At 45.0% G+C, this 23,887-nt stretch overlaps 6 protein-coding genes across 6 annotated transcripts; 4 read left to right on the forward strand and 2 right to left on the reverse strand.

The window, feature by feature from the left end:
- Positions 1-149: 149 nt before the first annotated feature.
- V865_001599 (uncharacterized protein) lies at positions 150-2,558 on the reverse strand (the record flags this gene model as incomplete). The annotated part of the gene is made up of 10 exons (XM_066225416.1): positions 150-377; positions 452-822; positions 884-938; positions 996-1,104; positions 1,171-1,365; positions 1,424-1,616; positions 1,680-1,768; positions 1,835-1,947; positions 2,019-2,288; positions 2,349-2,558. The coding sequence occupies 10 exons, from the start codon at positions 2,556-2,558 to the stop codon at positions 150-152; spliced, it is 1,833 nt and encodes a 610-aa protein (XP_066081513.1).
- Positions 2,559-3,026: 468 nt separating this feature from the next.
- On the forward strand, positions 3,027-6,016 carry V865_001600 (uncharacterized protein; the record flags this gene model as incomplete). Its single annotated transcript, XM_066225417.1, has 8 exons — positions 3,027-3,275; positions 3,990-4,289; positions 4,347-4,463; positions 4,516-4,805; positions 4,856-5,065; positions 5,119-5,519; positions 5,575-5,641; positions 5,698-6,016. The coding sequence occupies 8 exons, from the start codon at positions 3,027-3,029 to the stop codon at positions 6,014-6,016; spliced, it is 1,953 nt and encodes a 650-aa protein (XP_066081514.1).
- An 887-nt stretch (positions 6,017-6,903) lies between these two features.
- On the forward strand, positions 6,904-14,865 carry V865_001601 (uncharacterized protein; the record flags this gene model as incomplete). Its single annotated transcript, XM_066225418.1, has 18 exons — positions 6,904-6,995; positions 7,066-7,362; positions 7,416-7,983; positions 8,040-8,336; positions 8,393-9,237; positions 9,301-10,945; positions 11,009-11,130; positions 11,195-11,936; positions 11,999-12,175; positions 12,233-12,722; positions 12,797-12,832; positions 12,904-12,941; positions 13,003-13,085; positions 13,160-13,443; positions 13,517-13,670; positions 13,729-13,804; positions 13,875-14,037; positions 14,108-14,865. 18 exons carry the CDS (start codon positions 6,904-6,906, stop codon positions 14,863-14,865), a joined length of 6,867 nt encoding a protein of 2,288 aa, XP_066081515.1.
- A 363-nt stretch (positions 14,866-15,228) lies between these two features.
- On the reverse strand, positions 15,229-15,922 carry V865_001602 (uncharacterized protein; the record flags this gene model as incomplete). Its single annotated transcript, XM_066225419.1, has 5 exons — positions 15,229-15,251; positions 15,323-15,365; positions 15,488-15,541; positions 15,608-15,784; positions 15,899-15,922. 5 exons carry the CDS (start codon positions 15,920-15,922, stop codon positions 15,229-15,231), a joined length of 321 nt encoding a protein of 106 aa, XP_066081516.1.
- A 487-nt stretch (positions 15,923-16,409) lies between these two features.
- V865_001603 (uncharacterized protein) lies at positions 16,410-18,286 on the forward strand (the record flags this gene model as incomplete). Its single annotated transcript, XM_066225420.1, has 7 exons — positions 16,410-16,451; positions 16,518-16,560; positions 16,700-17,053; positions 17,222-17,508; positions 17,697-17,799; positions 17,852-18,027; positions 18,119-18,286. 7 exons carry the CDS (start codon positions 16,410-16,412, stop codon positions 18,284-18,286), a joined length of 1,173 nt encoding a protein of 390 aa, XP_066081517.1.
- A 1,016-nt stretch (positions 18,287-19,302) lies between these two features.
- V865_001604 (uncharacterized protein) lies at positions 19,303-23,786 on the forward strand (the record flags this gene model as incomplete). Its single annotated transcript, XM_066225421.1, has 9 exons — positions 19,303-20,685; positions 20,767-20,966; positions 21,041-21,194; positions 21,262-21,521; positions 21,671-21,913; positions 21,977-22,212; positions 22,271-22,404; positions 22,463-23,640; positions 23,714-23,786. The coding sequence occupies 9 exons, from the start codon at positions 19,303-19,305 to the stop codon at positions 23,784-23,786; spliced, it is 3,861 nt and encodes a 1,286-aa protein (XP_066081518.1).
- Positions 23,787-23,887: the final 101 nt, after the last annotated feature.

The following is a 23,887-nucleotide window of genomic DNA, read 5'->3' on the forward strand; positions in this document are numbered from 1 at the left end:
ACGGTACACCACAGCCGATGCAAAGCTATGATAATGCGTACGCTCATGAGCTCGTACACTACCATCTCATCAACAACATATACATCCAGTTACGCAATACATACTGTATGATGATGATGTACAAGATACCTGTCAAATCCAGACTAGGACTAGAATTTGAATTTCTCCGCCTTGTCTTTACCTTTCTTATCATCCTTCCTTGCTCTCTTCTTCATCTCTCCAACCATAACATCATCGAAACCACTTCTATCGGCATCAGCACCAGGTACATACACTTTAGAAGATTGTGATCTTGAAGCTTCGTATTTCGCTTTCAATTGTTCTTGCGTTAAATCTTCATCTTCTGATATAGATATTTCGACATCACCTGCCTTTCGCTACAAACGGAAAAGTACGTGGCGTCAGCATGGCTACTTCTGGAAAAGAGAGTTGATGAAGATCCAACACTGACCTTCCTACCGGAATCTTCCGCACCCAATACAGCCGGTCCACCAGGTCTACCAACATTCGAAACATCATAAGCAGTTGACGATCCCATGAACCCTCTACTTGAAGTCTCCCTCTCTGGTATAACATGATAAAGCTCTCTAGGTCCAGAAGATACATCTTCACTCTCCGCTCGAGTATTCTTCCTGAGATCGACGAAATCGGGAGTTTCCAATCCACCAGGAACAGTAGATACGACAGAGTTGTATCCTGATGGAGTAGCCAATCCCGAGGGTGTTTCCAAACCGTCTGCAGGGGCGTTACCTGATCTGACAGGCGCTACGTCCTCGTCTTCTTCTGCTTCTTCCTCCTCATCGGACTCCTCCTCTTCGGATTCTACATAAAATCGGTTAGCACAAGTTGTATCCGTAAAAAAAAGGAGAAACCGATAACTCACCTTCATCCAGTTGCTCTATCTCTCCCCATAGTGTTCTGTCGATTTGATCTTGGTTCTACACAAACCAATTGTTAGCTGTGCAGAATGGAGTCCTTCAAGAAATGCAGCTTACTGCTATTTCAGCGCCTTGCATGACACCAAACACATCCCCATATAATGGTCGATTGAAATCGTCCATTGGTGGTTTACCCCACCCACCAGGATGGAAACCCCATTGAGCGCTATGTCGCATAAACGCCATCAGCTGAGATATTCGAACGGGCTGTTACGATCGATAGCTGACTTACCCAGGTGGGATCGGGGCATTCAAACCTTTGATTCTCAGATTTGGATAACTTGGTGGAGGACCGAATCTCTGCATTGCGATCAACCATGGTGGTGGGGCCAATGGAGGTATTGACAATGCTTCTATCAATTCATCTGAAAGTTCTCCGGGTTTCTTAGTCCGTAAATCAGTCTCCAGCTCTTTCCCTTCATAGTAACTATCAATCATCCATCAGCCATCAATGTAGAGCTCAGCGAGGAAGACGTTTTACTTACGCTTCACCGAATCTACTCATACTAGGCTTCGTCTGGAATTTGAAGAAAGCATCATGTAATTTCTGATAATCAATATCGATTTTACCCATCTTAGGCTGCACTCTTTCTCTTGTCTTCTGTCTTAAGGTTTGTTCGGCTTCTTTGGCTTTTATAGCATCTCTCTGTTCCCCAATTCCAGTATCCGCGATCCAAGCTACCAAGAGATATACAACATGATCAGTGGGTGTCCCTGGCAAAGAGGATGAGGAATACTTACGAGGAAGTAGATAAGGTGGTTTCTCTATACCTCTCTTTCCGGCCAGATAATCTCTTTTGGCATTCCAATGAGCAGGTACTGGTACGGTACTGCCAAAGTATTCGGTTAGCGGTATATTCCATCTCATATAACAGATAAGACGAACGCGAGCTCACTTTCTATATGATTTGAGGTTGACCAAAGTTCTCGGATCACGCGCATCACAATCAAACCATTCTACCACTTCTGGTCGATCCACCAATTGTTTCAACTCTGCTACTGTCAATTTCTACAAAGGGACCCATATAATAATCAGCTATGCGCTACACGACATAGCAAGACATGATGAAGACGACTTACCGCAGCTTTCCTCCTTTCACGTCTTGTCAGACCTTCCTGATCAGCCGCCCTCTGAGCAGCTTTCCTTACATCTTCCTCATCGTCATCTTCTTCATCCGAATAATACACTTCTCCCTTCGCCGGTCCAGCATCCTGCCCAGCTTCCAGTGGATCTCCACCTTCCTGCCCTTGGAATCGAGCTAATATCGATGAGAATGCCGAATAGGCTGGATCGGAAGTATCTATCTCTACATCCACTGAAGTTGCTGCCGTACTCGTCGATGTGACAGACTAATCCAACAAAATCAGCTATTGCTCGTTCGTCTTTTCTCTATAGACATGCGTGCTCACCTCTACATCACTCTCTGTATCTGTTGGTGGTTCGCTAGCAGATGCGTCTTCTCTACCACTTGTATTCCCATTCTTCCCTACCCCAGCAGCTGCTTTTTGTTTTGCCTTTAACCTTTTCAAAGCACCTCTAGATTTTACCGATGAGCTTTTCACGGAGCCATGACCGTTCGCCAAGTCTCCATTGGGCTTGGATGCTACTGCTGCTGGCATTTTGACGATGACTAAGGTAAGGTGGGGCAGGATAAAAGCAACTAGATTGATGAACATGAACGATAACTTTAGCTGAGCACCTCGAAAGGCAATTAAGCAAATACATTAGGTTAGGCTTGCCAGTCTGACCCCCAGTGTTTAGGCGCGCTTGGAGGAAAACATGGTTCTTTAGGCACACGACATCCAAACTTGCCACCCGCTTCCGACATGAGCCGCACTTCTGTGTGGTAATGTGATATAAGATCTTATGCGATACAACCTTGTGTTATTGTTCTCAGTCTCTCTCTCTCTTTTCTTCTCACCAAAGCATTCCATTCCCATCTGCTAAACCATTGACTCATCCCCACATACAACAAGCAGATATCAGACACACCGCATCGCCCCTCTGTCCACTCTCGCGTCAGCCAGCTAAGTATCACCTCACTCGTGCCCCTTTCATCTTTTCTGTCCAATATCACAGACATCAACATGGCTGCCTTCCAACAGGCTCTTGCCAACTTCAACAACACCCAACAGGACAATGCGCCTTCCTCATCTACGTCAGTCTCCATCAGAGGCTCAGCTACCGGTGCACCTTCGACCCGGAGCTTGAGCTCCGCACTGAGAGGTGCTGGAATCACCAGAGAACAAGGGATGGAGCTTGATGGGACCAACAACGGAGGGAGAGTGGGCAGAGGAGGGAGAAGAGGTGCTAGATCTGCTGGTCCTCTTGATCAGGTAAGTAAAATCACATCACCATATACAAGGCTCGAGGGATAGCTCGTGGGAGAAGAAGATATTTTACCTTTCAGGCAGTCTGTTGTACATATCAGAAGCACATCGAAAAGAGGACGTTACACACGATGTGTGATCCCGGCGCTGCAGTCACGAACTCGCCACCCGGTCTCACCTCGGTATCCTTCTTCCGTTGGTGCTCAACTGTATATATGCTCAAGGTCAAACACCACATCGTTGCTCGTCCTCAATACCGGATCAAAGAGATAGAAAAAGGATTTACCATCCTTTGCACGTTCATGGTGCTGATCTCAAGCCGAGGGCTTCCATTCATACTTGTGACATAACAACCTTTGTATGGTCTTCCTTCGTGGACAACTAGTCATTTGGGTATGGGCTTGATTCGGTACCTCTTTCTCAGTTTGGGTTGTTCATCCCTCTATACTCGTATTATGTCTTTAGTCTGGATCAATTTCATTCATTATCACGATGCGCCCTCGAGCCTTTTCCGCCGTTGAACCTGGATCTAGTAACATGCTCACCCGTCCGGATGATTCTTTTTTCTCAACTATTCGAACCATAACCCAAAATAACAATCCACATCGCTTTCGACAACGACCACCCAACATAAATACGGACATTCCGTTTTTGCCGGATACCCCATCACCACTTCGGTTCAATCATCGTCAAACTCATTTTCGACATGTCCACCGACAGACTGGACGACATCACCCTTCAAACAACGCAAACAACAAACCATACCAGAAACCCGGATCACTAGCGTCTCGAATGACCCCTGCATCATCAAGTAGTAGGGATGGCAGATATCCTCGGAATGGTTCAAACAATGCTAGAAATCCAGCTGGAACACCGCCAGTCATCAAACAGCTTCAGACTATAAGTGGTAAAGCTGAAAGAGAACATTCTAAATCCGAACTCACCAAGAAACTTCACGGTGAAGAGATGAAAGAATGGATTAGAAAGAGGGTAATTGGAGATGGGATACTTGATATGTCGGTGAGTGGTGAGCATACATGTCTCTGACGGATCGCAAACTGATGCAGTGATGAACAGAATTTACCAAATGACCCCTGGCTCAAAGAAAACGGTATTTTGCCACCTGGTCATCCGAACGCACCTCCCAATGCAGGAACAGTCTTCTGGAGAATCATCGAGGGTGTAGTCCAAAAGGTACTTCAAGCGACAATCTTTAGTACTTAGTATAATGCTTATAATTCTTCAGGGTGCTGGAATTACTGTCCTTACCCTCAGTTTAGCCAACAACAACCTCGACCACCTTGCTCAGCTGTCGAAACTTCCGCTGACACTCCCCGACATTCGAGCTCTCGACTTGAGCGGTAATCCCATCAAGAACATTGGTGAACTGGACAATCTCAGAGCTGCTGGTGAGAAGAAGGGTAAAGCTACAGCGGGTGCTGGAAGTTTGAAAAGTCTTGTGGAAATCAAATTGAATGGTTGCTTCTTCAGAGAGAAGATGCTTCAACAACCTGATGGTCCCAACATTTACAAACAGTACGTGATTTTCAATTCATGACAGACGAAAATACTGACAGATCACACAGCGATATCTTACGTCGATTCCCCGGGCTACGAATTTTGGACGGTATCGAGTTGGAGCGGATCATACTGCCTATCGATCGAAAGCCCAAAGTCAGACTCTCCGAAGAGCAGAAAGCTGCTTCCGTTGCGAAGCCATTCACGTTCCCGTGTGATGTGCAACCTGCTTTCGGTGAGGAAGGGGTTAAAGAACCTGCAATGCAATTCTGCGCGAAGTAAGTCATCCCTACCTCGTAGAACACTTCCAGCTGCTAACCTACTCCAACAGATACTTCACTCTCTTCGATACCGATCGAAATGCGCTCATACCAGGATACGCTCCCAACGCACTTATTTCCATCTCTGCCAATACTTTGCCTTCCCGATCCGCTAATCAGGTGGAAGTGATGAAAACTCGTGCCAACCGACCCCAACCTGTATCATTCGAAGCATGGATCAGTCTACCAAGTCGAAACTTCTTCAGAGGAACGACCAGTATCAAAGCGCGAATGGACAGTTTACATAATCCTGCTGATGCAGAACGACTGCTGAGATGGTGGAATAAGATTGTTCCCAAGACAAAACACCCCTTGTCGGATCCCGAGAAATGGTGTTTCGATACTTGGGTGTTGGATGGGGAAGGTGCAAGTACCAAGTTGTGTTTGATGATTCAAGGAGAGTTCGAAGAGAGTACGTCAGCTCCTCTGAAAAGCGGTAAATGAAAGCTGACGATTAGTCATTGTAGTGCCTTCAGGGACATATAGATCATTTTCAAGGACATTCATCTTGTCTCCTGCTCCACCAGGCTCACCGTGAGTTGTCTTGCCACGTCATATAAGGTAGAAAGCTTACTTGATCTACATTCCAGTGCTGCCAATGCTGGATGGCCCGCTATCATCCTTTCCGACACGATGACCGTCCACTCATACCTCGGTACATTCGCCTTCGATGAGCGTAATCGATCATTGGCGACTCATGGAGTGACTATTCAACCACCTTCGATCATTCCTCCTACATCGACACCTGCAGCAGGTAACGATGCTCTTGTGGCCCAATTATCTCAACGAACAGGGATGAACGCGCAGTTCTCCGCAATGTGCTTGGAACAGAATAGTTGGAATTTCGAAGCTGCTTTGAAGAACTTTGAGGAGATTAGAGGAACTATACCTCCCGAGGCTTTCGTCTGATTTTTTAGAATATAGGAGGATGACGAGAAAGAGGGAGAGAGCCTAAAGACCATTTATTGATATTAATCTTATTTTCACAAATCTTTGTCGCTTATTTCATTTCGTTCCGTTTTGACTGGTTTGCTTAATCATCAATCATTTTTGTCATCTTTGCTTTCTTCACCCAATAAACCAATACCAATACCACAAACAACATATTGAGAAAGAACATCGAAACTGAAATTCAGACCAAACAGAAAGAACAAATGGAAACTCCAAACAAGGCAATTGTCCATTTTACTTTCGTTTAACAACAAAATTCGATGTCAATACACAACACACCAAAACAAACATTTCTGTTTCTTACCTTTCTTTCGACGATATTTCCATGACCCAGTCCACCAATTCAAGCTCTTTGCTTGCTTGCTTGCTCCCTTCTTTTTACCTCTCTTTTGTAAATTCCAAACTCTTCACCTATAAACTCGATACATATAAACAAACCAAATAAATTCGGTTACATGATGGCTCTCATCCCTCTCTCTTCCTCTCTGGTCACTTGTCGGGGTAGTTCAGAATTATGATTCATATCTTGATTATATATGTGTGTGCTATGAATATCAATGTAATGTACTTGGTACCAGAGAGACATGCTGCAGTCTCAATCTCAAACGTGTCAATAGATAATCGATGATATCAGGCACGGTTTTACCAGTCCCGAGCGTAATAACATACAGCTTTAATTCATCCATCCATGTCTGCTATTTCAGCTATCATTCACAATCTGTCCTGCTTGGATTGCCATCTCATTCTCTTCTTGACTCTATACCACATCCAGCTCTCATGGAACAGTACCCGACATCAAGATACCCAAGATACCACGTAGCATTGCTGATTCACTGTTATCCGAAATGAGCCATCTCTCGTCAGCTTCAACCTCAGCTTTGGGACTCGGTTCTGTCTCTTCTTCATCATCTTCGGCTCCTGGACCTTCACGCCAGCGGTATATCGGTTTCCACTCACCTTGGTTGGTACATACTATGAGCTGACTTCATATGGTGCTCGTTTCTTAGGTTGACAGGCTCCTGGCAGCCTTTGCCTTATATCCATTCGGGATTCTGCATCTACCCTTATCAGCCTGATGGCTCCCCTCCTCCCACTCCAGTGACAGCTCAGACAGACGATCAGAAGAGTACGAAAAATAGAAATAGATTCTCGTGGAGTGGGATAAGACACAATGGGGATGAGGAAGGGGAAGGAAGGCTGAATGCGTATGAAGTACCACTGGATATAGGAGATGAGTTCTTCGCTTTTGAGGAATACAAATGTAGTTTGGAGGAAGATGGGAGAGGAGATCTATGGTATAGAGGGTGAGCTTTCAGTTTCTCACTAGTGATTGGACCATCGCTGAACCATCCGATAGATACGTCGTGCAAGCTGTCTCATTACCATCACTTGCACCATCTTCATCCGCAGCCCATTCAGCTACGTTCCCCCGACCCGAACCATCTGTATTGATCGGTATATTCCCGGCAGCAGCTGTACATGTACGACCGGGTGCATCCAACGATAATGGTGAACTCACCGAGGCGTACGAAAGAGCTATCAGAGCTGCAGAGGAGAAAGCTCGTAATGCCAATCCGAGCTGGGTTGGGGAGATGGATACGGTCAAAGAGGAAGAAGGTGAAGGGACTGATGTGTCAAGTCCTCAGAGGGAGAAAGAAGTAGAAGGAGATGTTGTGGATGTCGAAGCTCAGAATGGAGGATTATCTTCCAATAAGTTAGAACGAAGATCATCATTGGGGAAGCGAGATGGCTTGAGGTCGAATAGACCAAAATCCCTTATACTGGAATCGAAATTAGCTCAGATGGAAGAAGAAAACAAAGAACAACCACCTTTACCGAAACTGACTGCTGGAGATTCTACGGTAGCGGGACAACAATGGCCTTTGGTAGATGAAATAGCCTGTGCGATAAGGGAGTGGTACGGAGTGAGTCGACGGGTTGTCATAGCGATATGTCAAATAGCTGATGGAATGACATACAGCGTCTACCTACTTATCTAGCTAATCGAGAATACCGACTATTTAGTACCGTCATGCAACATATCGATGCCCTTTTTCTAGGTCGAAGGCAACTCTTATCGCAAACTCTCAGCGGAGATGAGCTTGTTCGTATAAGGCGAGAATGCGTTTCTAGACTGGTCAAATGCAATGTCGCGCAAGGGCTAGAGGTGATAGTCAGGAGTCTGGAAGATGGGAGTGTCATGGTGGTAGATAAGGAAAGAGCTTATGCCGGCGCGAGCTGGGTGGGAGGAATAGCTTGCTATGTGTATCAAGTCCAGGTCAGCTGCTTCGTTCTCCCTTGTTCGTGAACGCGTCAAGCTGACAATACCTCTAGCTGGCCTATATCGATCTGATACCCCTCGATAATCTATTTGGCAAATTTCCCAGTCTGATTGATCCTCGTCCGACTCTTCATTCTGCCCAACCTTTCTCCCTTATCGATGCTACCGCCACTGGTCTTACTCAGCCATCTACATCCGGATCCTACTATCATTGCTTCCTTGACGTCAGGGCGTTCATTGCGAATCCATGTGCTCCCGGAGAGACCGCCGAGCTATTCTTCTCATTGTACAATAAAGCAGAAAGTCGATTTGTCACCGAAGAGTTCTGTCTAATACTGAACCATCTTGGTAGTCCCGCTCGAGACGGTGAACATCGATTGGGAAAATTACGAACCCTGTTTGTCGACTTGAAACTCGTTGATCTAGCTCATGACATCTATCTAGTATGTCGAATAGTGAGAAACGGAGCGATGAAGATGAGGCAGGGAGGTGGATCGATGGCTATCAGACCTGCTGCAGGTCGAAGAACGAGTCTTTATGGTATCTCAGAAGGAAGTGCAGCGCACGGAAACCCCTCAATGCTGGATACATTGACGGACGACTCTTTCTCGGTCACATCCGGATATGGTGGTCAAAGAACACCCACCATCGATACTTCATATACCGCTAATGGTCATTCGAGCTCGATGGAAGGGAAACCTACTTTTCGTCGTCCGATGGGATGTGCTGTACTCCAATTACCACCTTCGACTAGGCTCCTCGCTGATGGAACGGACAAAATGGGCACGGGAGTTGAATTTCACGTACCTATATATCTCCCTAAAGATGAAGCTACTTTTGCTACTCTGCATGAAAACATTGTTCACAACCGAGTGAAGGAATACGTCACATCATCAAGGTGAGCTGGGTTCCGCGTGTTGATTTCAATGCATAAATAGCACAGCTGACACTTGCTTTGCAGAGCGGAAGCCATCGCCCTTAGCTTGAAAGTTTTTCAAGGTCCTGCCCCTCAAGTCATACGTGAACATCCCTCCCTTCTCCTCGATATCCCGCTTTCAGCACGTCTGGGCTTTCCCGATGTGGTATACCCCGGTACCATCCGAAACGACCTCTACGTCAAGCTCTGGTCGGCGGTTTTCACTCCTGCACCTACAAATCCAGGAGGATCGATACGAGTACGGAAATCTGTCATACCTACCTATCAAGGTGATGTGCAAGTCACTATGGAGGTGCGACGCGGAGACGGCCTGATTGTACCTGATGTGATGGTAGCTGGTGGATGTGGGGAACCCCCTGTAGCCCAGTATCACTCATTGGTGTTCCACCGAAACGATCGACCGACTTTTGGGGAATTGGTCAAAATATCTTTACCGGCATCAGCTCAAGCTGAAGGATACCATCTATTCCTTACATTCCGGTCAAGAGGGAAAGAACGACATCTGAACCCTGACCCATCGGAGCTAGAACAGCCTTTCGCTTTTGCTTACTTACCTCTGGCTGACGGAACAGCATGTATAAAGGACGGTGATCATGATCTGATGCTGTACAAGAACGAAAGGAATGTTCCGGCCACCCCAAATGCTTATCTCGAAGCACCTGCTTTGGCTCAACCGGAATCTGAACTCTCACCGACGCTTATGAGATCTCTCATCCCCCTTCGAGATCGAGTCACCCTTCGAACATACCTTTGCTCCAGTCTACAAACTCAAGACAACACTTTACGAGCTTTGTTCGTATGGCACACTTCTGGTGGTGGCAACATCGACGTCCTATGCTCGACCCTCCAATTATTCAGTTTCGTCTCCGAAGATGAGATCGCCAAATTCGTGCCTTCAGTCTTTGATGCTCTATTCTCGATCTTGTGCACGGATCACGGAGCTCGTCAAGACGAAGTTGAGCTATTGATCCTCAAGTCGCTAATCAAAGTGCTCGCTATGACTTCCGATAGAAGATTCCCGAACTTCAAGAATGTTTTCAACCTATACATCGACACCCAATATCACTATCCTTCATCGGCATTCAACTTGTTGAGATGTATGGAAAAAGTGATGTCTACCCCTTTCACGACGGAGTATCGAGCTTTCCTTAAAGTTTGGCATTTATTCTTTAGGTTCATCATACGATCGCGCGAACATGATAGAGCTAGAGGTATAGGTCTAGACGCTACGTCCACCCATATCGAATCGGAATTCCGCTCCCAGACCAAGTCCATTCTAGAAGAGATCAATTCGTTGATGCGATCGAACGAAAAGCAATTGATAGGCACGCAGACATTAGCAGTACAGCATTATGCCGACATCCTACCTGACTTATCAAGGATATTCCAACCGCTAGAAATCGCAGAAATGGTGATTGAATTCGCCGATACCCTCACTTTCGCTACTGGAAGTATAGCAATACACAAATTGCTTCTACTGCTACAAGTGGTCAAGAATGTGTTTGAAAGTGCAGAGAGTAGATCGATACTCGTACCTGCGATTGTAAGATGGGTCAAACCCCACCTTGGTTCGTTTGATGAATTGAGGACTATAGGGAAAGATGATAGTCAGATTACGAAGGATGGAAAGAGGGTTAGATGGCTGGAATGTAATCGCTTGGCTGTTACGGTGAGCTGAACGAGACTTTTTTACCACCTAAGTGAGGAGATGAGCTGATACTCGATATTTTAGGTCATCGCTTGGACAGTGAACAAGTTGCAGGAATGGCTCGACTCGCCCCTGATCAAGGATGATACCACGCTGAGGATACAAGAAGAGGATAACATAGAGTACTGTTTAACCCTTTTGCCGACGTGAGTACGATCTTTTCCTAAGGTAGATGTCATTCGTAGCCTTTTCGCTGATATATGGAAGAAGTCTACACGAGTCATACTTTGAACTTTTGAGCGCAAAAACAAAAGTCACCTTGAATCGTCAAAGGTCCTCGCCAACATCGACTATATGGAAGTCCACTCCCGACGTATTCCCTTCTACTCATCCATTCGCTCTTATATCCGAGTTACCTCCTCCATCATTATTGGAAAGACAACAAAATGCTGGGCAAGATGCTCTACCATCTTCCGAAACCTTCAATTGCGGATTGGCTGAGACTGCCGTTGTAATCCTTACTTTGATCCTATCATCACCTAGGCCCAATATAACCAGATGGCTAAACGAAGTATTAGACATCGAAGGGGTATCTTCGTTGAGCGACACTCTGAAATCGACTTTCGCATTCTGTTCATCTGTCATTGGATTTTCGGCCTTTCCCAAACAATGGTTGACGTTATCTCTAATGTCATTCTCATCAATCTCGAAATTCTTAATTACCCTCACACCGTTGCTAGAATCAGAACATTTCATCCCACCTATCGAAAATGCCGATTCGTTTGATATCACCCTTTGGACCAAATTATTCGAATTGCTCTGCGAGTTTTGCGGGAGTGAGGAATTGGCATTGGAAGATATGACTCAACAGCGTCGAAGAGCCGAGTGGATCATTGCTGGGGATCTGAGAGATGAAGGTGCGGCTCTATTGGGCAGATTGTGGAATGCTATTGGGTGGCCGGTTGACGGGCCGCATGGGAAAGTCGATGGAGTGGAACTGAGATATGGAGGAGTAAGTCAGCTGTCATGCCCAGGTTAGTCTTCCTAGTAGCTGATCATCTGGCTGTGGTGCAGTATCAAACTCGATTCACGGGCTTGGCCGAACGAATATTGGGATTATGCCTTTCGAGTCATGATGTGATGTGTGAAACTGCTGTGGAGATCCTGTTCTCGATGATATATGCGGAATATGTCATTGAAGGGAGATTCGATACAATCGAGACTGAGATCTTTGCCAAACTTGATAAACTTGTAGGTCGAACCTTTTTATGCAATAGGGATGGTTAGCTGATATGGTGGTGTTTGCAGTTCGCATCGAAATCGACATCTTCGGCTAGTGATCCGACAATGCGAGCGTATTTCGTTGCTCAACTCCGAGCAGTATTCGAATCGACCCCATCTATCGATGATACGTTCACGGAGAAAGTATCAATCTTCCTCGATGAGATCGAATTGTTCATCGATCTATTATTATCCCTCCGAGATATCCCCGATTCGGTCGAATGGTCCGACGAAAAGATGTCAGCGATATATCGATTGATGACTTTCGTAGAGAAGATAGGTAGGAACGATCTTTATATCAGATTTATCCAACAACTAGTAGATATATCGGTTTCGAACAGGAATTGGTTATCTGCTGGATTATCAATACGATTACATGCTCAGATATACAGTTGGGATTCGCAGAGCGATTTATTGGATGAATTGAAACTTGGGGAACAGGTGAAAATGCGATTACCACCTCAGAATCAATTTCATAGGAAAGAAGCACTTTATTACCATGCTATTGGATATTTCGGTGAGTCAATCCCCCTCGGTCAATGGACATAATGACATCCTGGGCTTACTGACATTTACTTGTGATTGGTATAGCCGAAGCTGAAGCTTACGAACATGCCCTGGAATTATGTCAGGAGTTGACTGTGTGGCCAAGTTAACAGAGCTGTTGCATTATCAAGCTGCGCTGTGGGAGAAGATAGGTGCTGGAGGTAGAGGTAAACCGGAGTATTTCAGAGTTGTAAGTGAACACAATATTTTACGGCACAAAATATCGAGCTGATATATGTGTATACCTTTAGGCCTACTTTGGCGAATTTGGACAATTGAACCAAGATAAAGATTTCGTGGTTAAAGGTGGACCGTGGCAGAGGTATTCTGAATTGTAAGCGATTATCATACATATCTGCTATATAAGCCATATCGGACAACAGCTGATCGTGTGAATTTTTCCCATAGTTGCGATTTCCTCCAGCTGAAACATCCTCAAGCTACCTTACATCGATCGAAAATCCCACCTCCCTCATCCGCACGAGAATCGTCCGAACCTCTCATATGGGTGACGCCGCTTACGCCCGAACCTGACTTGTCCAAACCTATCTTCTCAGACGGGGTAGCGGAGAACGTACAGTCTCATTGGAGATATAATGATATTAGGGAGTTTTCAAGTTTAAGACCTTACATGAGGGATCAGGATGAATCGGAGGTGGTACTTACCTGGACCGAAAAGACGGTTGTTACTAGTAAGATGGAAATCCAGCTGTCGTATAAGGGAGTTTGATGAACATCGGAGCTGATGATCTATCGACTTGATAGCTAAAGAGGAATTACCGGGTATTCTGAATAGAAGTGAGATCTTCAAAATAAGATACGAACAGATCCCACCTGTCAATATGGCTATCATGGAAGTTGAGAAAGCTACTAAGGATTTGGTAACTTTGAGTAAAGGGAAGAACGGTCATTTACCCGAGTAAGCTACGAGCCAACTAGCGAGAAGGCTGCGCAAAGCTGATCTTGAATTATGACAGGTCGAAATTACTTGGTACAGCTATCAATGGTGCCGTTGATTCCCCCGTCAGTGGTGGTGTCAAGACTTATAGAAAGGTCAGTTGATTCGTCATCGTCACCTGCGTTTGACGATGTTAGCTGATGAAGTATTTTTGCATATTCACAGGTCTTCCTTGATGGGATTTATGTTCAGAAGCATCCCGAATTCACCTCTGAGATGGATCAACTTCGTTTATCAATCTTAGCATACGTTAAATCGATTCAAGATAGTTTGAAGGTGCATAAAGTGGTCTGTAAAGACATAGCTTTCCACGAGGCACTAAGGACTCGTGAGTGGATACTTCGTCTGGTAATATATTCGATTCACACGCTGATTTATTTGCTTACGTGGTCATGAAGAGTTCTATAAAACATTTTCCGAAGAGATATCACTTTTACCTCGACAATCTGAATCTTCTTCCACAGAAGATCATACACCGTCTTTCGATCATAACAAGAACAATTTCGAATTTACTTCACCTCCTAATCATCCTTTACCACCTTTGCCTCTACCCACTTACAATTCACCTGTCATATCCCACTACGAGAACTCGTCCCGTGGTAGTGGAATTGGATCTTACAAATTACCTAAATTGAAATTGGGTCCAACTGGAGGTGGAGGAGTACTGAGTATACATACCGCGAATAGTAATAGTAATGCTACTTCATCTCCCAGGGAAAGTATCAATACTATACCTACCAATATTCATACACACAGCCACAGTCGACATGGTAGTCAGACACCCACGCTTACACCTGTTCTGCCGCAAGGAAGTTTAAGGAAGACACCGTCAACGTCCGACAGGGATAAGAGATCGAGTTGGAATAGTTCATCCAATTTGAGTTTATCAGCGATGGGGATGGGATTGGGACAGAGAGCAATGTCGATGGTGGGATTGGCTCAGAAGGGTACACCACCTAGTGTTAGTGAGGTTGGGACGGGGGATGAGGAATATGTGAATACTTATAACCAACAGCAGCAACAGGTTGGAGAGAGGAATATGGATGGTAATGAGAATGGAAATGGAAGTGGAAGTGGAGGAAAAGAAAAAAGAATGAGTATGAGTATGGGTGGAGGGTTGAAGAGGTTTGGTAGTTTGATCAGACGAGATAAGTGACAAGTGACAGTGACATCTAATTCAATTTGTAGCTCATATAGATAGCTTGCTTTTCTATGTGTATATGTTTATTATGTCTATAATGAATGGTTCTGTCTGATGAATCTGTCAGTCACATTCACTCTATGATAGAGAGTATATGATGCGTGTTGAGAGATATCCATTCTATCCTATATATGTGATATGGTGATTTCAGTAATACAGTTTTGATCATCAAAATCCAACATGGACATTCAATATTTCAAGATGTATTACAAAATCATCGTTATACAACATTATAGACTACTATGATTGAAACGAGAGGACAATGGCCTGAGGGAATGAGACTAAGAAACGAAGGGTGGGGAAACTTATTCTGTTTCATTATTTCGTAGTTTGCTTATAACCTAGATATATATCAAATCAGAGTGATGATCAATTTCTGTTCTTCTGTTTGCGTGGGAATATCTGGACTTACGAGAAGTATCTAATACCAAGTTACCGCATATCGCACATAATCCCTAACATAGCCAAAATCAAACATGTCAGTTACGAATTCAGGATTTATGTCCATCAAGTAATAAAAAAAAAGATCGAATGGAGAAGATGAACAGTCACAAAGTACGACAAATACCGAACTTACCTTTTTATATGCACATTTCTGACACCTCGAAGCGTTGTTCTGCTGAACCGATTGCTAAACAGGTTCCGTGTCAGTAACGTATGGATAGTATCAAACAAAGGTAAATCCACTCAAACTGACCTTACAATCTATACATTTGTTTCCATACGGATTTATACTGCCTTTCTTGACACCACCTGCACCGGGTTTGACATATGGTGAAGCTCTTGCTCTAGCGGATAGGAGCTTGTTCTCGCCTATTTTACGGGTTGAGGAGGAAGGTTGGAATGGGTCGGGAGCGGCGACTGTTGAGAGTTTCTACGTAGGCGAGCAGCGTCAGCCATGATTTCTTACATGGGGCGAAGAAGATGACAGACGACAAGACCATCATTGATTATGGATGGACGAAGGAGGTGTGGTGTAGGTAATTACCTTTTCGCACTTTTTACAGACCATCTTCTCGGCTGTAGCTTTTCGGTATTTCTACTGTCAGCAGATAAATGTGGATTGTTGAATATGATTTGAATTAGATAGCTGAGCAACTCAGAATATTAGTATATATATAGAGAGAGAAAGAGTGAATTATCTAATCTGATGACGATTGCAGATGTTTTGGTGTTTTCGTTGAATTGCCACCCAATTCGCGTTTCCCAATACTTAGGTGCGCGAGCCCGGTCTTTCACGTGCCTAACATTCATTCAGGGTTGATTACCGCTTGGTGACGTTCATCCCACTCGAGGCGATGTGGGATATAGGATGGTGGATGTTGACAGTTGACAGTTGACCGTTGACAGTCAGAAGCTTCACATACATATACAACACCATACAAATAGAGACTTAGACCACCTCAAGCCATCCGTAGCCCCTCGACTTGAAAGAAGACTGCATCAGCCCATCGCGTCGCTTTAGATCCTATCACTTCACTCATCGCTCTTGACCTACAATGGACCCTTCAGTCCCCCTCGTCGTGGACAACGGTACTGGTGTGAGTAATCGATCACTTCAGCTAGTGAAGGAAATGGTAACTTGTAGCTGATCATGTATGAGATAGTTTGTAAAATGTGGTTATGCAGGATCCAACTTTCCAGAATTTGGTAAGTATGTCAAGGTCAAGAAGTGCAGCTATATGTCTCTTGCTATCACGGTGTATATATACTGGATCCATCACATCAGGCGCTCAAATTATCATACGCGACTAGACATAGACATAGTTGACATCCTTATTCTCCCCAGTGTTCCCCTCAGTCGTTGGTCGACCCATCCTCCGAGCGGAAGAACGACTCGGCACGTCCCAAATCAAAGATATAATGGTCGGTGATGAAGCATCCGAATTTAGAAGTTTCTTGCAAGTCAGTCAACCGATGGAACATGGTATAGTGAAGAATTGGGAAGATATGGGTCATTTATGGGATTACACTTTCCAAGAGAAGCTTCAGATCGATCCTAGAGGTAGGAAGGTACTGTTGACTGAACCTCCAATGAACCCTAAAGTGAATAGACATAAGATGGCAGAGGTAATGTTTGAACAGTATGGATTTGGAGGGATCTACGTGGCTATTCAGGCGGTATTGACGTTGTATGCTCAGGGTGAGTGGGACTGTACCCCATATCACAGACATTTCATCTTTCCAAATATATAATATATGTCGCTATCCACTCTTTGAGGGATGTCAACATCCTCTGGGGATCATTCTTCTGCCTTTGTCCACTTTCAAACGTGGGTAGGACTACTGCTGACGAATTTCTACCTTGTAGGTCTCCAAACAGGAGTAGTTGTCGATTCAGGAGACGGTGTCACCCACATCGTACCAGTATACGATGGATTCGCCCTTCCCCACTTGACCAGAAGACTAGACGTAGCAGGAAGAGATGTTACCAGGTACTTGATCAAATTGTTGTTGATGAGAGGATATGCATTTGAGAGAACAGCGGATTTCGAAACTGTTAGAGGAATCAAGGAGGCTTTGTGCTTCACGAGTTACGATCTGGAGAGTGATAAGAAATTAGGGGAGGAGACGACAGTCCTGGTGGAGAATTATACGGTGAGTTAATCTTCCAGCAATAGGAGGACAGATGAATATGAAGATGGAATGGATTGGTCATGCAAGGTGTATCGTAAGAAGTGATATAAAAGAAGACAATGGTAGAGCGTTTCGAAAATAGAGACGGTTTGATTCGCTGAAGATGATTCATATGAGCCTATTACTCACGCGTTATACTGTACTCGTAGCTCCCAGACGGTCGAGTCATCAAAGTCGGTTCGGAAAGATACGAAGCACCCGAATGCATGTTCCAACCTCATCTGGTCGATGTCGAACAACCTGGTGTAGCAGGTGGGTACCTCGCAATATAAGTTGACTAGCTGCTGATTTTTGCTTCTCTTAGAACTCCTTTTCCAGACTATCCAGCAAGCCGCTGTGGATACCCGATCAGAATTGTATAAGCACATCGTTCTTTCTGGTGGATCTTCGATGTACCCCGGTTTCCCATCTAGATTGGAAAAGGAGATGAAACAGTTGTACCTTACTAGGGTTTTAGGTGGTGATGCTTCTAGATTATCTGTAAGTGACTTCATCGGACAATAGCCCTGGCAGGGCGCAAAGCAAAATCGGGGGATACGATCTGACCAAAATTATCTTTCTTGTTCATCAGAACTTCAAGATTCGAATCGAGGACCCTCCAAGAAGGAAACACATGGTATTCTTAGGTGGAGCCGTGTTGGCTGATATCATGAAAGACAAAGAGGCATTCTGGGTGACGAAAGAGGAATGGGATGAACAAGGTGTTAGAGCTTTGGATAAGTTAGGAAGAGGTGATTAAGCCGAGCATCCCGTTTAGGCGATGAAGTAGTTGTAACAATGAAACTTTAGAGAAATAAAAAGGTACAACCATGAAAAGATTGTTTATTTGTTATTGTGATTCCCCCGGATGCATTTACCATGAAAATGGATCATTTCCTACTGTGCTTGGCATATGAGATGATGCTACTTCTGTTATCTGTGTGCATGATGAGGTATGACTGTGAGAATGATGAGGATGGATGAAAGGAGATCTATGGGTGTGCTGTTCTGGGATGTGCCACGAATTAAGGGTCCGATCAGTTTAGCATAGTGTATCAACGTCACTCACTGAATCACTCACTCACTCACTTGACTCACCATGGCACGCGTATGAGGTGCATCTTACTGCACCATGCACCATGCACCGTACACCATACGTTCAGTACGAAGCACATAGCATATAGTCTACTTCCCTACCTTATCACACCTCCATAGCAGTCACAGCTACATGGACGTATACATCCTCATATAAAAGCAGCCTCAAAACGAGCGATCAACAAACAGTCAACTTACCTGACTGTCGCACTTCCCATTTCCGCGACTCAACCCCCTATCATCTTACTGCGACGTTGATCCATCAGAAGCGAGCGAGGAAGAACAAGGTTTGTCCTATCAGCTGTGTAATCTGACATCCGGATAGGAGAGCTAGGTAAGTCTGCCTCACCTCTGTACTCTCAGTTTTATGATCTTTACTGCAGCATCGATCACCGAGTTGACCGTGATTGTCTTGGTGTTGCAGGTTTCACTCTTCCTGGACATTCGTAACGCTGCAAACATCTGACGGAACATTTTATCTCTTCCATCTTTTCAACCTAGCTTCCACTCGGGTGCTCAATCCACCCCATCGCAGTCTCTTACGTCTCGTCCAGCAACAAGCTGACCATCGCTCCCAAAGAAGAGACAGGGCAACCTTCCCAATCCTTCCCTTGCACTTTCCCTTTCAGTTGACTGTCACCGTCCATGTCTCGTCCTTCCTCGTACCACGATTACTCCAAGATGGAAGACGACCCATTCTCTTTACCTCTTTTCAATCATCATCCGTCTGCTGCTGGAGGGTCGACCTTACCTCCGATCAGGACAAACATAGATGGACCACCTCAGATCCCCCCTCCTCCACCTGCTTCCGCTCATCGCAATAATCAGGCCAGCTATACCGGAGGAATACTCTCTTCCCCCTTCTCAGCTTCGCCTAGAGTACCCACCACTGGAGGGGATATGCCGCCTATGCCGAACTCGCAGAGACCTAATCAGAATGCTATACCATACGGATCGATACCATTTCCTCAGCATCATCAGCCAACTTCGGATGAGTTAATGCCACCTCCTGCCTCGGTTCCTTCTAACTCACACTCACACAGCTACCTCGGAAGAAGCGCATCATTGGGAGGATCAAGGAAGAAGGACCCTTTCGCGTATAGATCAGATGATGTGGAAAGTGGATTTGGTAATATGGACGTAAGCGATAACATCAATCCTGGCGGTTTATCCACCATACCTTCGGTCGCTTCCTCATCATCCAATTGGTCAGGCAATTACTCCAACAACGCTCAAACTCAAAGACAGAGTTATCATGGATACTCTGGACAACCCCAACAAGCTCAGCAAAGTAGGGATATAGTCATGTCTCCCAGTAAACCTTATTCAAGCAATACATCCATGAATCCTCCTCCTATACCTGCTCATGCACTTCGTCAACAACAAGCTACCAACGAATCGAGCTCAGCATACCAATCCAACAATCCATATATACCTAGAGGATCTGATCCTGGACCTACATCTGCTGCTTCCTCAGATCAAAGTCATTGGACGGATTATAGACGACCATCAATCAATCAACGAATGTCATCCACAGGCTCATACCAATCTAAAACTTCGGATCAACTCTCGCCATTCGCCAAACCTGCTCCATTGAGTGGTGGAGGGGAAAGTCCAAGTCTCTCTTCACCACTATTGAATCCTTATGATACATCCACATCGACAGCGGCATTTTCCAATTCGCAATCACCAAGTATACCACCGCAGCCTCAAGTTGCGAATCTACCTACTTCACCTAGGAGTTGGAACAACCCTCCACCACCTACAGCTTCTTCCTCCTCCAACCGACCGGTCGCTTCTCCCGTTGGAGGAAGACCGCCTCCATCGACCAGTAGAGCATCGATGTCTAACCAATTATACCCCGCCAGTCAGCCTGTTACCCCCGCTGGGAAGTACGAACTTGCCCCTTCAAGAGGCGCTTTACCTTCAAGGGACGGTAAGAGGGATACACCCTCAAGGTCGGGCTTGAGAAATATTCACGATTGGTCGGATTTGAAGCCTGTAGTGAATGCTCAACCGAATGGTAGGAGAGCGGATCCGGATGCTCCGGGAAAGTACCTCAGTGTGAGTGAAACAGTATCTCGAATAACAATGATATACAAAAAAGGTTGTACTGATCATATATCATCTGTCCTTTGTTTATAGCCCCTCAAATGTCTTACCACAGCTTTACCACAGACATACAATTTATGCAATCCATCTTTCCGATATGAAACTTCCGATAATCCCAGAAGGGTCTTGACGAAGCCTAGTAAACCTGTGCATAACGATGGAGCAGATAATGAGGATTGGGATTATATCCTTTACGTGAATGATGTATTGGGTGGTGAACATGGTGGTGATAGGTGAGTTTTGACCTTGCGGCAATATGATCTGAGCTATAGAGATGGAAAGCTGATTATGGGATGTCTTGATGTAGATACCTCATCCTCGACGTATTGGGTCAAGGAACTTTCGGACAAGTAGTGAAATGTCAGAATATGCGTACGCACGAGATCGTAGCTGTCAAAGTGGTGAAGAATAAACCTGCATACTTGCAGCAGAGTAAGATGGAAGTGGCTATTTTAGAATTGGTATGTCGTCTTCAATTTATTTTTCCCTCTTTGACCATTACTGATGGATGGCTTTGATCGATATTAGTTGAACAACCAACATGACCCGAACGATCGTCATCATATCCTAAGGATGCACGATTCTTTCACCCACAAGAACCATTTATGTCTGGTATTCGAATGTTTATCTTCAAACTTGTACGAACTCATCAAGCAGAATCAATTCAAGGGATTAAGTACGCAATTAGTGAAAGTCTTCACAGGGCAGATGTTGGATTGCCTTACGGTGTTAAAAGATGCGAGATTGATTCATTGTGATTTGAAGCCTGAGAATATATTGTTGAAATCGTGAGTTTATTCTTCCAATGTATACCAATGGACTCTCTTTCACATGGTTCATTGTGTTCATCCTCGATCATCATCGCCTTTTGATTGTGACTTGTAAAATACTATTCTCTGTTCATCTCAAACACAAGCTGATGTCCTCGACCCCATAGCCTTCAATCCCCTCAAATCAAGATTATCGACTTCGGTTCAGCCTGTCATGAAATGCAAACTGTATATACATATATCCAATCAAGGTTCTATCGATCACCCGAAGTTTTATTAGGTTTACCATACTCAACTGCCATCGATATGTGGTCCTTGGGATGTATTGTGGTAGAACTGTTCTTGGGATTGCCACTGTTCCCTGGTACAAGTGAATATAATCAGCTATCCAGGATAGTCGACATGTTGGGGTGAGTCGCCTCCCATCATACCCGTATGTGACCTAATCGCTGATTCACCCTTGATTACGACAGTAACCCACCTACGCATTTACTGGAAGTTGGAAAACAGACCCACGAATTCTTCAACACTTCCACCGATGCTTATGGTCGGAAAGTATACAAGCTAAAATCGATGCAACAATACGCATCTGAACATCGAACGGATGAACAACCTTCCAAGCAGTACTTCAAGCAGACCAAATTGAAAGATATAATCATGGAGTATTCTTTCAGTAAAAGAGGTGCTAAACAGTCTGACATCGATAAAGGTGAGTCCGACACTGATCGCCAAGATCATGCAATGTATCTAACAGGTGAATATTGCAGAAATGGCTATGAGAAGAGCATTTGTCGATTTCGCCGAAGGTCTGCTAAACATGGATCCTATCAAGCGATGGTCGCCTCAGCAAGCTGCTAAACACCCTTTCATCACCGGAGAGAAGTTCACTGGGCCATTCCAGGTACGCTTCGACAGCTATGCACAGATTGAGCCAGGTCGCTGACAATGCTCGGTTATAGCCCACCGCGCCTACCAGTCGAACATCGTCGCAGCCATCATCATCAGAGAAGACTGCAGCATCGCCTTCATCCAGCAAGAAGTATGGTGGTCTCGTGCAGAATCCCACTCCCACTCGGGCGCAACGAATCTACTCCGATGCAGCCTCGTATAATCAGCAACTTGCTCAACATCAATCGTATACCGCTCAAGTACAGAGTGCCGCCAACGCACCTCGACCTGGACCTTTCTCGCCTGGATACGATATGCAACAATCTCAACAACAAGTCTATAGTCAAGGACATCGTTTACCCAGCCAACAAATGCCTGCTCAGCAAAGTCAGAGACAGCCTTCAGGTCAATGGCAGATGCCACCAATTCAAGCATCATACCAGCAGCAGCGCGTTCCGTCTCTCAATTCATCCACTTCACACACTCAGCTACGTCAACCTGGCAACACATCTAATGCCATGAACTTGTCTACCACCAATCCACCTCCCAATTCGTATTACCCTGCTACGCGCAACAGAGCAAATACCATCAATCAGATGGATGCTATCCCACCTGCTTTGGCCAGATTAGTCCAATTCAGCGCTCAAGATCCCTCCGGGACTAGAAACTCGCTCACTCCGGTGATGAACCGTGATGATTTTACCAGGGAATGGGAAAAGAGACAACAAGGACATCAAAAACAATCGTCCTTGCATAATGCTTCTTATCCTCAATTGGAATATCTACAAGAACAAGCTGAATTGGCTGGTTCGTCAGGTGGTGGGAATTGGTTAATGCCTGGTAATGCGTATTCTACTCATCATCATCAACAAAGTCAAAGTCTAGGACATGGACATGGAAATCATAGGACGCATCCTAGTTCATCTGGAAATCAAAGTTATCAAATGCAGCCTCATATAGGCGTATCCCCACCTACCAATAATAATACAGAGTATGGTTCGTCTACAAGAAGGGAATATGATCCTTCACCACATCATCATCGAACTTCTTATAGTGGAAACACGACGGGTCTTCCTACCTATCCTCCACCGGCTGCTACTTCCAACGCCAATCCCAATTCTGCTTCTGCAGCTGGTAGTTTCGATGCCTTTGGAGATTCGAGGGATAATAATGGGATGGGAATGATGTATACTCCTTTACAACCTTCTTATGGTAATGCAAGTTATTCCTCCGGAGGAGGGAGGGGCAGGTGGACATCAGGCGAGAGCAAGTTATTCGGGTCCTTATGGCTCGAGTAATACCACTGGTCAAACGGGTCAAAGTCCGTTTGGTAATCAAGGGGGAAATGGAAGTCCCAGATACGGAGGTGTGAGGAGAAATCAGTATGGTGCTTAGTCTAGACTATCCATGAGGAGGTTGATGATGGCGGATATAGGCAAGAAGGGGATTTGATTGACAAAGGAAAGAAAAGAAAGAATTCAATATACAATACACTA

Source organism: Kwoniella europaea, chromosome 1 (genome assembly GCF_036810445.1).
Source record: "Kwoniella europaea PYCC6329 chromosome 1, complete sequence".
NCBI lineage: Eukaryota > Fungi > Basidiomycota > Tremellomycetes > Tremellales > Cryptococcaceae > Kwoniella > Kwoniella europaea.